Source organism: Aotus nancymaae, unplaced genomic scaffold (assembly GCF_030222135.1).
Source record: "Aotus nancymaae isolate 86718 unplaced genomic scaffold, 86718_ANA_hifiasm-v0.15.2.pri h1tg000062l, whole genome shotgun sequence".
Lineage (NCBI taxonomy): Eukaryota > Metazoa > Chordata > Mammalia > Primates > Aotidae > Aotus > Aotus nancymaae.
Window position 1 is genome coordinate 40984045 of NW_026988476.1, and position 16252 is coordinate 41000296.

At 39.9% G+C, this 16252-nt stretch overlaps 1 protein-coding gene and 1 non-coding gene across 2 annotated transcripts in view; both read left to right on the forward strand.

The window, feature by feature from the left end:
• The window catches only part of SCG3 (secretogranin III), a 38916-nt gene that overhangs the window by 19760 nt on the left and 2904 nt on the right, over positions 1–16252 (forward strand). Inside the window, exons 9-11 of the mRNA XM_012442391.3 lie at positions 185–268; positions 2171–2308; positions 14257–14337. Coding sequence (XP_012297814.2) covers positions 185–268; positions 2171–2308; positions 14257–14337 — 303 coding nt within the window. The remainder of the gene's footprint in view (positions 1–184; positions 269–2170; positions 2309–14256; positions 14338–16252) is intronic.
• On the forward strand, positions 14406–14512 carry LOC135270517 (U6 spliceosomal RNA). Its single transcript, XR_010338678.1, has one exon. It is a non-coding gene; the product is annotated as a U6 spliceosomal RNA (small nuclear RNA).

Consider the following 16252-nt stretch of genomic DNA (forward strand, 5'->3'; position numbering starts at 1 on the left):
GTTTTTCCATCCTGAGAATCTGCGATTCCTAGAAATAAAATCCAGGTCAAAACATCTTACCAGCAGTGTTAATATTTTGGAGTTGCTATTGTGATATTTCTGGTGAGATTTAAACATTATTAGTAAAAACCTATCACCTCTCAGAGAATAAAATTATGTTTCTTTCCTTCCTTCCTCCCTCCAGAAAACTTGGATGAAATGATTGCTCTTCAGACCAAAAACAAGCTAGAAAAAAATGCTACTGACAATATAAGCAAGCTTTTCCCAGGTATGATTATTCAACTATTTTTTTTTAGCTTTTAGAATAATAACCCTTTTGAGTGGTAAATAATGAACTTTAATAAACATTAATTAAAAATTACAGGTTTTGAAAAGTGCTAAAATATGAAATGCAGCCATAGGATTAACTAGATGTGACCTTGGCTATTTCGTGACCAAGCATAGCACATAAATCTGACCTCAAAAAACGTTGAAAAATAATGTAGGTCTTTAATGAAGCTTCTTGGAGCTGGCTAGGAATCTTAGGTGGAAAGGAAAAGCCTACATCACAAGACTGAGCAATACATCCTAAAATTCTCCTTTAAGTATCTTCTCTCTCTGGGTAACCACTTCCCCAGACTCCTATGCCTGCTCATCTGTTCACTCCCCACTGCCCCACCTCCTGCTCTCCCCTCCCAGGTCTTCTCTCTCTCCCGATGGTCCGTGCCGCTAGGTAGTGTGCTTTTCCCCCACTGTTGGTTTTGTCAGTTCCATACCTCCACCCATCATCCTGCTCAGCCCATCAAACCACAGGGAACTGAGCTTTGAAAAGAAGCCTCCTTTCAAGGAGGAGGGTGGAACAAAAAGAGAAAAATGTGCAATTGGCAGATTCTTTTTTAAATTTTTTTAACTATTAATGACAACTAAAATTTGCAAATTGTTATACTTTGACTCTTTGTCCTTATCACAGAAATTATGTACATATTCTTGATGGCATAGCATATAGCCCTTTAAAATATGTTTTCAAGCAGTTTATAATAACCTGGAAACATCCTTCCATAATAATGTTAATGACACAGCGAAGAACAAAATTGTACCACAACTGTGAAAAAAATATGCATCTCTATATATACCACAGCACACTAGTGGATGCTTTATATCAGAAAATAACTGCTTTCTTTCTTTTTTTTTTTCATTTTTTCTATAATAACAAAACACTTTTTTTTATTTTTTAATTTTTGAGACAGTGTCTCACTCTGTTGCCAGGCACCAGACTGGAGTGCAGTGGTGCAATCTTGGCTCACTGCAACCTCCACCTCCCGGGTAGAGACGGGGTTTTACCATGTTGGCCAGGATGGTCTCGATCTCCTGACCTCGTGATCAGCCCGCCTCGGCCTCCCAAAGTGCTGGGATTACAGGGAAAACACTTTCATTTTAAAAGTTTACTGTTAGACTGCTTGAGGTTAAAAATATTTTATTGGCTGCAGAAATGCATTACAATTGTTTTCAGTGGTTATCTATTTTAAGGTTTATTATTTTTAATTCAACAAAGGATTACTACATGGAAAAATGGTGATTTTAAGGTAAGAAGAGAGTAAGAGTTTTCCCTTTTGGAAACAAGTGTTCAAGTCTCCTCTTCGAATTTAGGGTTACTAGGAGTAAAGGAGTGTGAAGAAAGGAGCAGAAGGAGGAGGTCCTGCCATAGCCCCAGATCCTTAGGTGTGACTCTGAGTAATAGACTATCCTTCAAAAATGCAGTGTCAAGGAGAGATTGGGCAGCTATAGAGTTATTATCATTTGGAATCAAGACCCACCAATTATACTTCAGAACCTGACATATCCTGGCTTGATCACCTACACTGATTAAAGTAAGACAAAGAATATGCCCTCTAATGACACAGTGTGGCAGAAGGAAAAGGATGCCAAGTCAGAACTCAGAAAGCTGGGGTGGGGTTGGGGGTTGGCCCAGCTCTTCTGATAACTCAGTGGATGACTTTAGATACATCTTTCCCCGTTCTGGGCCTCAATTTCCTCTTCTGTAATATAGGGTTAGAGGGTTGGATTAGATAAGCACTAAGCTTATATGATCCGATCTCAAACTGTACCTTGTCAATAAAGTTGATTTCCACTTTAGGAACCAATTAATAAATAGGAAACAGGGCTATGACAACGATGCTCAATCTGATTACAGCACCATCAGAGAAGAGTCATGAAGAAACAGACAGTACCAAGGAAGAAGCAGCTAAGATGGAAAAGGAATATGGAACCTTGAAGGATTCCACAAAAGATGATAACTCCAACCCAGGAGGAAAGACAGATGAACCCAAAGGTATGGAACTGACAGCTCTAGGTTAGTATTAAAACCGGGAAAGCGAAAGCTTTCACCACACAAGGTACGGTGATCCAAAGAGCAAGCTCCATCACATCTGAGAAATTAACACAATCTGTATAGAACGGACTTGGCATGTGATATCTTTATTTGATTAGCAATCTCTTTTAATGGTTTTGAGTCACCTGGGATGGCAAACTGATTTTATCATTTGATGGTCTTTAGTGTTCAATGGACTTTTGTATTTGGAGAGAAATATGTATGACCATTAGTGCGTTGTTTAATGTATAATTTATAATCTTTTTTATTTTATTTATTTTTATTATACTTTAAGTTCTTGGGTACATGTGCAGAATGTGCAGGTTTGTTACATAGGTATACATGTGCCATGGTGGTTTGCTGCATCCATCACTCCGTCATCTACATTAGGTATTTCTCCTAATGCTATCCCTCCCCTATCCTCCCACCCCCTGTTATCCTTCCCCTAGCCCCCAACCTGCCAAAAGGCCCCAGTGTGTGATGTTCCCCTCCCTGTGTCCATGTGTTGTCATTGTTTAACACCCACTTATGAGTGAGAACATGTGGTGTTTGGTTTTCTGTTCCTGTAACTGTTTGCTAAGAATGATGGTTTCTAGCTTTATCCATGTCCCTGCAGAGGACATTAACTCATCCTTTTTTATGACTGCATAGTATTCCATTATAATCTTGTGAATTTATTGAGGAATATTTTCTTAAACTTATTGAATATTCCTCTAAGTAATCACATACCACTTAATTCAACAAGATCATCAAAATTTATGAATTTGACCAGGCGCGGTAGCTCATGCCTATAATCCCAGCAGTTTGGATTGCTTGAGCTGAGGGTTTGAGACCAGCCTGGGCAACATGGCAAAACCTCATTTCTACAAAAAATGCAAATATTAGCCAGGCATGGTGGCACATGCCTGTAGTTTTAGCTGCTCAGGAGGCTGAGGTGGGAGGATCTTTGAGTTCAGGACATGGAGGCTGCACCACTATACTCAAGCCTGGGTGACACAGCAAGACCCTGTTTCAAAAAAAAAAAAAATTGAATTGAATTAAGCAAAATTTTTAAATGATTTAACCAGTGATTTTAACTTTTAATACTTTTAAGGACTTGATAAAAATGACAAATTCAATATATCAAATTTCCTTAAATAGCATAAATATATCTATGCAATATATAATACAATTTGCATCTTCCTCGGATTTTGTTTTATTTTATTTTTTGCAATGGAGTCTTGCTCTGTTGCCCAGGCTGGAGTACAGTGATGCAATCTCAGCTCACTGCAACCTCCACCTCCTGGGTTCAAGTGATTCTCCTGACTCAGCCTCCTCAGTAGTTGGGACTACAGGCATGCACCAGCACACCCTCTACTTTTTTGTATTTTTAATAGTGATGGGGTTTCATCAAGTTGGCCAGGCTGGTCTTGAACTCCTGACCCCTCAAGTGATCTGCCTGCCTCGACCTCCAAAAGTGCTGGGATTACAGACGTGAGCCATAGTGCCTGGCCATCTTCCTAGGATTTTAGAAACTTTACCATTCCCCCAAAGGAAAAGACTCAACGGGGTTATAAAATTTAAATTGTTATCCCTTTGATTTCAGGGCCGAATGTGGGATCTAGTTATATAGTTCAGTGGTTCAAGTCCCCTTATTACAAAGTTGTGCTAGTTACATCATGGAAATTTACATCTCTATATCTCAGATAGATATTATTTTTCTGAAACTCAATGTCTTTACCATTAATTGTGAACAAATGGTTTGAACCTACCTTATTTTTCTGTCATTATGATATACTGACATCTTTTATATAATTGGGACTTTATATGTCTTATCACTTGAGCTCGGGAGGTGGGGCTGCACCACTGTACTCCAGCCTGGGTGACACAGCGAGATTAATATCTCATTTGTAGGTTCATCTACAGAGTTTGTTCTTTTGGAACTGAGAGAGTGAGTCAGTGCTCTCTTCGGGGAGGTTGTAGAGGAATCCAACTAATTTATCATCTTAAAACACACCACCGGGCTTTCCAAAAAGAGATTTTCATTGGTTATGTATTACTATCAGTGGCAATGAATAGGTGAACTTTTCTTATTCCTTGTTATGATGTGATATGAGATCACAAGGACCAATCTCGTTCATGGCATAGCTCTCAATTTTGAAGAGACTGTTTGGCCCGCTTAAAGGTTCCCCACCCAATGTCTCCTGCTCACACAAATAGAAGCAAGTTCCTATTCAAACTTGGTTATAGACCATGTTTAATGTCTGTGTATGAAGTAGAAGAGAAACGAACTAGCTATGTATTTACTACCTTGAAACTCAGTAATACCAATAAAATTACAAACTGTTTCCCTTTTATATTGCTACTACCTTTGCTAACACTTGTTATCAACTTTTTCCATTTGTGTAAGTTACTTCAGTTATCGTCGTTGGTGATGCTAAAGACTTTATGCTTCAATTGGTGTACTCTGGCAGTGGGGGCTCCCTAAATTTCTCTTTAGTCCCTTTAGTACGTCATCTTTGCTTTCTGGCAACAATGGGATATTGTACATCCACTCTGAATTTTCCTTTCCCGAGACTTGAAATCAATTCTCCTTCAAGGAGTTCTGGTTTCTTTTTGTAGAAAAGACTTGTAGAATCAGACACCCAAACCTGGGCTTTATGGGTTCGTATGAATGGTGATAGTGGCGAAAGATGCTGCTTCTATTTCAGCTACTAGGACATTTTTGAGACAAGGCTGAAAAAGATAGTTTTTCCTTAATGTATTAAGTTTGTGTTGATTTTTCTTATCTTGTACATTTTTATATTTTTGTACCCTTCTTTTCTCTAGCACGAATTCCATAGACCATCACAATCTTTTCCTACATTGGCATAGCTGATGTGTCAGCTCCAATTGTTTGGTAGTGGCCCAGGTTGAGAAAGTTTATGATATTGCATCTGGACTCAGGAAGAAAGTTGGAATGATCAATTAATAATGTTTGTCCTGAGCTAGAGTAGGCAGAACTGGTGATATGTGTGCCATGTTTGGGGACTCATACTTCTATTCAACCCTAGGTCATTCTGGATGGGTGGTAAACTCTTTTAAAAAAATATATTAATAGTTTTTTTTGAAATTGTGGCAAAATGTACATAACATAAAGTTTACCATCATAACTATTTTTAACTGTGCAGTTCTGAGGCACTAAGTACATTTACATTGTTGTGGTACCATCACCGTCATCCATCTCCAGAGTTCTTTTCATCTTGCAAAACCAAAACTCTATACCCATTAAACAACACTTTTCCATTCCCGCTCTCCTCACTCCACGACAATAACCATTCCATTTTCTGTCTCTATGGATTTGACTACTCTAGGGACCGTATGTAAGTGGAATCATATAGCATTTTTCCTTTTGCAACTGACTTATGTAACAGCATAATGTCCTCAATGTTCACCATGTTGTAGCAAGTGTCAGAATTTTCTTCCCTTTTTAAGGCTGAATAAATACTTGATTGTAGGTATATGCCACATTTCATGTATCTATTTGTCTATAAACACTTGAGCTGCTTCTACCTTTTGGCTGTTGTGAATAATGCTGATATATGTATGGGTGTAAAAATGTCTCTTTGAGCTCCTTCTTTCAGTTCTTTTGGGTATACAACCAGAAGCAGAATTGCTGGATCATATGCTAATTCTATTTTTAATTTTTTGAGGAACCTCCATACTGTTTTCTGCAGCAGCTGCACCATTTTAAATTTCTACCAATCGTGTGCAGGAGTTCCAGTTTCTCTACATCCTTGCCTAGACTTTTTATTTCTGGATTTTTTTTTTACCTAACAGATGTAAAGTGGAGGATGAATGGTAAACTTTTAAAAAATCGCTAACCAGAGGCGCACACCTGTAATTCCAGCACTTTGGGAGGCCGAGGTGGGCAGATCACGAGGTCAAGAGATCGAGACAATCCTGGCCAACATGGTGAAAACCTGTCTGTACTAAAAATACAAAAATTAGCTGGGCATGGTGGTGCAAGCCTGTAGTCCCAGCTACCTGTGAGGCTGAGGCAGGAGAATCACTTGAACCCAGGAGGTGGAGGTTGCAGTGAGCCAAGATTGCACCACTGCACTCCAGTCTGGTGACAGAGCAAGAGTCCATCTCAAAAAAGAAAAAAAAAAGCTAGCGAGGAAAAGAGTGGCCTGTGACCTAAGACAGAGAACCAGGAATTGGGCAGCATAGAGCACTACAGCTCACCTCAACAGAAACCCAGCGTGCCTCAATCAGCCCCTCTGGAAGTGACCCATGTACAGCAATCATATTTCCCTAGAACCCAGTGAGCCACAGGCTATGTCCTTTGACTTGCTAGGGTAACATGCTCAGTGCTTTAAACAAAACCTTCTATCGCTGTGCACAGGGCTGTAGGAATGGGTGCTGAAAACATCATGTAAAAATGAATATAAAGGAGATGATTCTTAGTAGTCCACTATTGCCTATTTAGGATGTGAGTGTTTGGAGACTAATGATGCAGGTGGATTTCCTTCTTCATCAGGATTTCCATCAGATAGTAATGGGGAGAGAGGAAGAGAGTAGACTAAACCTCTATTGATTTCGTGTTATTCTTTTTTTTTTTTTTAACGACAGACTCTCTCTCTGTTGCACAGGTTGGGGTGCAGTGGCACAATCTTGGTTCGCTGCAACCCCTGTCATCCAGGTTCAAGTGATTCTCCTGCCTCAGCTTCCTGAGTAGCTGGGATTACAGATGTGTGCCACCACACCCAGCTAATTTGTGTATTTTTAGTAGAGATGGGGTTTCACGATGTTGGCCAGGCTGGTCTTGAACTCCCAACCTCAGGTGATCCACCCAATCCATCCTGCTTACCAAAGTGCTGGATTACAAGTGTAAGCCACCACACCTGGCCTAGTGTTATTCTTTGTAATGGCTCTTCTAAAACATTAGAAAAAAGGCAGGATTTGAGGTTAAAATGAGTCCTTCTGCTATTGTTCCGAGATGTAATTTATTCATGTTACCCCTGACCCCAGTACTCTGGGATAAAGACAACTGACTCTAGTACAGTTTAGAAAACACCAACTAAATTTAAGCCAAGGACCTACAGTTTCTAGGAAAAAAAAATTAATCCCCAAAAGGACATACCAACATATATCTTTGTGTTCGCAGTTGTTTCATTGCACTTTTCTCAAGGAGTATTTTGCTTCTCTGTTACAAAACCCAGTGAGAAAATACCCATTGTCTCTAGGTAGAAAAAGGAAAGCATCCATGTGAGTGGAGGCAGGGTTGACTGGGTTTTCTGGGGCAGTTATTCAGCAAGAAATAAACACTTATTCCAATGGCATGCCTGGCGCTGTGCTTAGGAGGCAGCTACAGAAGGAATATAAGAACCAATTCTTGCCTTTGAGGACTCAAGCAAGATTTGAAATGGCCCGAGAATAGTCCCTAACCCATATGCTGGCAAGTGCAACACAGGCCACATACATGCACATATATCTCATTTATTGATGAGCCAGACATGTACAGAACAGGATCCCTCTGGGACAGAAAGTTGCAGGACATTATGGAGTAGAACAAGGGATGAAGTAATGGTCCAGCTAAAACCACTTAAGGAAATAATTAGAAGCAGAACACATTGGCAGGAATATCTGTGGGGAGTCTGTTTTGGCCTTGCAGAGTGCGAGGTGATGGCCCTATCTAACCACAGCAACTGTTTATTAACCATGCCTAGTATGAGCTGAGTCCTGTGAGGAATATAAGTAATAATAATAATACTTGACATTCATATCACGCTTCAGTTTACAAAACATGTTTATATGCATCTCATTTCAAGCTTAATTTTAAAAACATCCAACTTTGCTACCAATGATGAAAAATGATACATTTACCTCTGAAAATAGTTTAAGCTATTTAAACTATGGTTTCCACAGGGACCCACATTAAGAATAACAGTTTTAAATGTTGGTCTGATTGTTTAACTGATTCAGTAATTATTTCTAAATTTATGGCTATTCTAATATATTATAATTTATTCTAATTTCAACCAAATCTATAAAGTTGCTTAACTTTTCAAGTAAATTGCTCTCTGAAGATCAAAAAAAAAAAAAAAAAAACTGCTTTCCAACTTTATTATCTAAGTGTGGCTCTTTTTGCCAGTTGGATGTTTACTCATTCACATCTGTTCTGTGAGTCACTGAAAATCTTTTTTTTTTAATCATCCAAGGGATGAGATAAGCATTATAACACCCATAAACTCATTCCAGCACTATCATTTGTCAACTCTATGGCTGGACAAAAAATTAGGTTGGAAAAGGTGATCTCTAAAATAACTCTCACTTAAATATCCTATCATCTTCATCTCTTTTTTTATGGGAGCCAGAAAAGTTAGCCTATTTAATTGATAAATTGATAATAAATTGCCTAATTTGTGTGGATATACTTATTTTTTAAGCAACATAAAAGAAGAGAATTCATGCCTCCCTTCAAGTCTCCAGGGATTCTGCTAGAAGTGTCCAAAAATAATGAGTTCAATATTCTCCCCTGAGAGTCAGCAAGTGGGTCAGGAAGTCCCAAGTAGGTTTGGGAGAGCTACATATCAACATGGATTTTTCAAGGACAGCAAAGGGGAATTTCTTTCTATATATACAAATCATGAATCTCCTCTTTAGAATTCATCCCTTGATTTACAAATCAGTAAAACGAGGCCTAGAAAATGATTGACTTGCTCAAGATCTCATGGCCAGAGTGTAGAGCTGGCCTTGAACCCATGTTTTCTGACTCTCCATCTAGTGCTCTTCCAGTCTTCCATGCTGCATCTCATGGGCATGTAAAATGTCATCATTATGCAGAATCTTGAATCTAACCGCTCTGTGGTCTATGTCAGCCATGACATCAGTGTCAGTTGCTTTGCTTCATCCAGTTCAAAAGTGTAATCATGTAATCTTGACATAATTTGAAGTATTATATCGAACTTAATTTTTATAAAAACTCTTTCACAAGACCTAATGCTTTAGTATATCCCGTATGCATTAGGCTAACCCTATTGATTTGTACACTTCCTCCAGAGAGAGAGAGTCAGGACAGCCTAATAGAGTAAGGACAAATTCATGTTTAGAAAAGATATTTTTCTCACAGTGTTAAAAACCAGAACAGCCAGAAAAGCAAGGCTGCATCTCGACTCTGGCCCTTTTCCCATCTGCTTCAGCATATGTTTTAAGGCTTGTGCTCTATTACCTCAGTCATGAGCTATTTTTTTCCAAAGGAAGCTGAAATAAATTGAGGAAAAAAAATAGTCCAGCTTTCCAAAGTTGACTCTCATACGGCTTTCAGTGCACACTGTGTAAATGAAGGACTTGCTTTACAGCTCTTGCAAAGAGAAAAGTCAATACGAGCCAGCTGCTTTGCCCCAAGAGCAGAAGAGCACCTGATGTTATTCCCATTGTTGCCAATGCTCTTGTAAAGGTGTGGAGGTCTTAATACTGGTGGCAATGGTTTCTAAACTTTGCTGCACATTGAAACCACCTCAGGATCATTAAAAAGTACAAACATGACCAGGTGCAGTGGCTCATGCCTATAATCTCAGCACTTTGGGAGACCGAGTGGATCTCGGCAGGTGGATCACCTGAGCTCAGGAGTTCGAGACCAGCCTGGACAACATGGTGAAACCCTGTCTCTACAAAAAATTAGCTAGGCATAGTGGCAGGCACCAGTAATCTCAGCTACTTGGGAGGCTGAGGCAGGAGAATTGCTTGAACCCGGGAGGTGGAGGTTGCAGTGAGCTGAGATCATGCCATTGCACTCCAGCCTGGGTGACAGAGTAAAACTCTGTCTAAAAAAAAAGGTACAAATGTTTGGTCCCTAGTCCCAGATATTCTCATTTAATTGGTCTGAGGAGCAATCTGGACATTGGGCCTTTAAAATTTTTCTCTAAGTGATTTTAATGTGCATCAAAGTTTGAAAACCACTGCCTTGTCAGCCAGTTTAATAACAACAGCAGGCACTCAATTTCTCTAGTCTAAAAGGTGAATTTGACCCAGCCCCAGACATTAAAGGCTCCATATTCATTTTGGTTCAAAACCAGGCTCTGACCCTGTATTAGTCCTTTCTCATGCTGCTAATAAATAACATACCTGATATTGGGTAATTTATAAAGGAAAAAGGTTTAATTGACTCAGTTCCACAGGGCTGAGGAGGCCTCAGGAAACTTATGATCATGGTGGAAGGAGAAACAAACACATCCTTCTTCACACAATGGTAGGAAAGAGAAGTGCTGAGCAAATGGGGAAAAGCCCCTTATATAAAGCATCAGATCTCATGAGAACTCACTCACTATCACAAGAACAGCAGCATTGGGGTAACTGCCCCCATGATTCCATTATCTCCCACTGAGTCCCTCCCATGACACATGAGGATTACAGGAATGACAATTCAAGATGAGATTTGAGTGGGAACACGACCCAACCATATCAGACCCTTATTTAGCTATGTCCCCTTAGGCATGTCATTTAACCTCTCTGAGCCTTAGTTTCTTCATGAATAAAATGGGAACAACAATATTTAATTCAGAGTTCTATGAAGATAAATGACATGTGGATATAGTATATCTATCACATTTGTGTTTTAAATTGTTTCTGATATACCTATCATTTAGGTTTAGAATCCATTAAAGTTCAGGTCTTTCAAATAAATGATTCATTTTCACTAAAAAAAAAAAAAGGCAGAGATAAATCTATGCCATTTATATGTTTTTTTAAGATGTAGTTTCCTGGTTTGGATTCCATGCTCACTGGGCAATCTTCTAATTGCAACTCGGCTTCTGTATAGAAAGCTTTCATCCATTTACTCATTGACAAATACTTCTGTAGTGCTTACTATCTGTCAGTCCTTGTTCTAGGCATGAAGGTACATCAGCAAACAACATATTTCTAAGGGAAGAAGACAATATACTTAATAAATTATATGCTACAATAGAAGATGATAAGTAGCCACCTTCTGATGGACAAAAATAAAGCATAAAAGAGGATGAGAATGATGGGGTATTCTGTTATAAATTAGGGAGACTATCACAATCATATATGTTATGACCCATGAGATACTAGTCTCTCAATGAGTTGCAGTTCAATTTTCTTTAAGTTATAGTAAACTCATTCTCTGTTGTGAGTTGATAATGTCAAGAGAGTGAATAAAATAGCTTTTCACATATTACATACTTTTTAAAATTCCACACCATTTTTATAGGTAATTGGTTCCTAAACAAAAAGCAGCCTAATACAATAATGCTAAGACCTCTAATTTATTTTTCTTTTGAGTCAGGATCTGGCTGTGTTGCCCAAGCTGGAGTGCAGTGGTACAATCTTGGTTCACTGCAACCTCCACCTCCTGGGCTCAAGCAGTCCTCCCACCTCAGCCTCCTGATAGCTGGGACTACAGGTGCACACCACCACGCCTGGCTGATTTTCTTTTTCTTTTTTCTTTTTGGTAGACATGGGGTTTTTCCACATTGCCTAGACTGGTCTCAAACTCTGGGGCTCAAGTGATCCACCCATCTGAGCCTCTGAAAGTGCTGGGATCACAGGTGCAAGCCACAGATCCCGGTCAAGCCCTCTATTTCAAACTGTCTTATATTGAGTTCCCTCCAAGGCACTCACTAAGAGAAGATTTGAGGTGAAGCTTAATTCGGAAGTGACCCCAGGAAGTGCCACTGCAGGGTGGGGACGTGAACAGGAAGGGAAAGAAGCCAATACAAGGTGTGTTAATGAGCAAGCTTCAGCATCGGCAACTAGAGCTCAATCCTATTGAAGACTTCTGGGAAACAGTAGAACACGCCTGAGGAACAAGGAAGTAATGCGTTGATCTACCCATTTCAAACACCATCAGCTGAGAGTTGCTCTATTAGCTGTCTATGAAGAGGGAGGCATGAGAGTGGGCAACGTCTGCCCTACTACGGCAAAAACTTCTTTTTATTTTTACTCTCCTAACTTGGAATTTTTAATGCAGTGTTTAAACAGACTAAGCTGTGGTTTTCCTTATCCCAAATAAGCTCTAACATCATGATATGCTATCAGAGGAGATAGTAGAAAAAATGCTTAAAATTATTTAAAGAACAAGACTATTTTTAGACATACTCAAAAGTTTCAGAAGCCCTACCTACCTAATGTGTGAATGACAAACCATTATTCATTAAAGCGAGCCCTATGGGGATCACTAGTTTGATTTAAACTCTTTAAAATAATGAAGTTGCATTGTTTAGAAATGGTCTGCACTAAGATTTCTTTCTTTGTTCAAAATGCCTTATGTAACTGAATTAATTTGAAATAGAAAACACTGCATTTTAAAAATTATTATTTTTGTTATTTATGTATTAGTAGAAATAGGGTCTCACAATGTTGTGCAGACTGGTCTTCAACTCCTGGCCTCAAACAATCCTCCCACCTCAACCTCCCAGACTGCTGAAATCAAAGCAGTTTCTATACCAACTATTGAAGAAATTAAGGACTAAAAATTGTGGCTCTCTTTGGGTGTTCGTTCATTCAGCCCTTTTTGCGTAGGAGTCTCTGTGCTTCTTTGGGGACCAGATGGCACAGATCTTCAGTGGTAAGGCAAGAGTGGGCTTCAAGATTAGGAAGAAAGATGCTCAGAAAGTCACTTAGGTAAATGCAGTGGCGGAAACTGGAACATGGGCAACTCTTAGGGCAGTGTTATTGTACACGGACAGTAGTTGGAGGTAGCCAGGTTCAAACCTGGCTCTGCTACTTACTAGCCATGTGATCTTCAGCATATGACTTTGTGTGCTTCAGTTTCTTCATCTGTAAAAAGGTGATGATAATAGGACTGCCTCAAAAAGTTGTTGTGAAGAATAAATGAGATAAGGCATTTTGGAGCATAAAGAAGTCCCTGGCACGTGATAAGCACACAGTACAGGTAGCTCAACCAAGAGGGCTGTCCAGTAGAGTAGAGGTAACAGGGCTCAGATGGGGCTCTGAAAGGAATGGTCACCACACTGAGCTCTGCAGCTATTGCTTCTGCAGAGGCCCCGGACTTTGAAAGCCTCTTTTTTAGGGCCTTGCCTGGTTAAGAGAATGGCTGATTTCTTTGATACAGAACATATTGTCCATGTCTGAAGGTGAGGTCTCATCCTTTAGATAATGCAGGTAGCAGAAACTAAGCAGACCAGAGTCCAAATGCCAGCTGCTATGTCCTGTGTAGCCTTAGTCCACTCACTTCACCTCTCTGAGCCCTGGATTCCTCATCTCTCAGTGGACAGTAATATCCACTTGCAGACATCAGTACAGGTAAAGGGCATCACGGAGTAGGTGCATGAGTGATGCCTGGTGTTCCCAAGCCACACTTGAGGCCCATCGAACAGTGTTTACATCCTGGGGAGTTTTATTAGAACCAGTTCTACGGTTTGCCATCCAAACCTCGAAGTGAGGTATTGGTCACCTCTTTGTCTAAGTTTTTATCCTCCCCCTGCCCAAATTGGGCAGAAGACTTAGAGCTGTTTACACAAAGCCACACATTAGGACTTTTAACTGAAGTGATGGAATCTTTAAGTATCTGCCACTCTCATTCAAGTCCTTGGCCTGATGATGCGCCTCAGTTTGGAAGAAACATCCCTAAACAGAAATGAACTAATCTAGGGACCCATCTATCTCATAAACTGAATCAAAACTCTTCTCTGCCAGGACATCAAGGTGGATTTATTTGTGTGTGGAATCATGTCCCTTGACATTTACCAACTTGATTCCTCCTCCTGGAACCTCATCCCCTCCTGCTCTCCTTGACCTAAACCCCGCAACACATACAAATGTGTACATTGCCTACTTAGGGAAATAACCTTGCAAGTGCTACATTAGTCTAATATTTGTGGTTTTGAACGTAAGTGTGGTCTTCAAAATGAGATGTAGTGATATTTTTTGAGTGTTTGATATAGTTCTCTTACCTCTTTCAGGAAAAACAGAAGCCTATTTGGAAGCCATCAGAAAAAATATTGAATGGTTGAAGAAACATGACAAAAAGGGAAATAAAGAAGGTAGGACTGAGTGTGTAAACTTCACCCATTTGTCAGGGGCTCTTGTTATATAAAAATTCCCACAGTCAGTGCTTGCTTCGGCAGCACACATACTAAAATTGGAACGATACAGAGAAGATTAGCATGGCCCCTGCGCAAGGATGACACGCAAATTCGTGAAGCGTTCCATATTTAAAAAAAAAAAAAAAAAAAAAAAAAATCCCACAGTCAAATTGACTGTGCTAAAGTCTCCCCTCAAAGCCCAAAAAAGACTGAAGTCACCTCTCAGATGCAAAGGGGAACAGAATCTCCATTTATCTTATTATTCAAATTAGCCTTTCAAGTAAAGGCATTTTCTTTTGTTTTGTTTTATTAAGAAAAATGTAAAGCAAATATAGAACTAATAACATAATGAATCTGTGTGTCTCCAGCACCCATCTTCAATGTTGCCAGTCTTATTTTATCTAGCCCCCCTTTCTTGGAGTATTTTAAACAAAGTTATTTTCTGAGCACATGTTTTGTACACTCTGCAGTCATAAAAGCAGTCACTTACTTACATAAAGCAAAACACAGAACCAGGCCCTGTTCTGAGTGCCAGGAATGCCCCGCCCAAGGACTGCACAGCATCATTAGAGCTATGGGTGGCCCTGCTCAGCGATGTCATGGATAGGTGTGCTACTGCCAAGGAGGTGAGAAGATGGAACGGATCTTCATACTACAACAGAGACAGTTGAGAGAAGGGCCACAAGAAAGCCTTCCCTGAAAAGTTAAGGATGATCTGCTGAGTGAGGAGAGATGGAGGCAGAGGGAACACCAGGTACTGAGACATAAGGGGACAAAAGAGAGGGGTTGTTCTGGGAACTGGAGCCATTCATTTCCCGGGAACACTGGATGTTTGTGGAGAAGAGCAGCCGACAGGGTTGGGAAGTGGGCAGTGGCCATGCCAGGAAGACGTTTGTGCACCCTTCAGAGGAGGTTGGTTTTAGCCAAGGGAGCCTAAATTGGGGCCTAATTAGGTTAAGAACTGAGAAATCCATCTGGCTGCAGTGTGATTACAGATTGAAAAAATAAGACCCCAGAAGGCAGGAGGGAGATAAGGAGGCAAGACAGAGGAAGAGATCTGGAGCAGAAATATGGGGCTTAAACCAATGGACAACGGAGGAAATAAAAAGGAAGGGAGGAACTCAAGAGCTATGTGGAGAAGGGGGAATCTGATATGATTCCCAGGTATTTGGCCAGAGCAGTTGCAAAGTGATGCTTTCCAAACAAACAGGTAATGCTTCTCCAACTTTAAAGTGCATCCAAATCACCTGGGGAACTTAAATATCCCACTGCCCAGGTTGCACTGCAGCACTACTAAATCAGAAATTCTGGGGACAGAGCTCTGGCATCAGTATTTTTTCAACTCCCCAGGTTATTCCAGCGTGCAGCCAAGTTTGCAAACCGCTGAGATACAGCAGAGAGAGAGAAAGAGGTATTTTCAACACCCTCTTAGCTTGGGTGTTCTAAGTGTAATGGCAACAGTTATCAGGTATTCATGCATACTTTATTTGGTTCAACATAATTTTTTGAACCAATTTTAATGTCAGTTACATTAAAATTTACATGAACCATATTTCATCAAATCTGTCATTGATTAAAAATGCAACATTGTTTTATGTGCCATTAAATTACAACATGTCATCAATGACTGCAAAGACTTTAAAATGTTCAGCTTAGAATCATTGTAATACACTGTGTACCAAAATACATTCCAAAGCCATGGTAAATTGTAGGGTACATCAATTTGGAGGATTTGTTACTGCTTTCACGATTAGCATATGAATCAGACTCCTGGTCATAATCAATCAACAACATCTTGCAATTCAATTCCCATTCCAGAAATGACCAACCTGGTGGTGAAGCATGGAACTCTGGTGCTTGCATATGGAAGGCT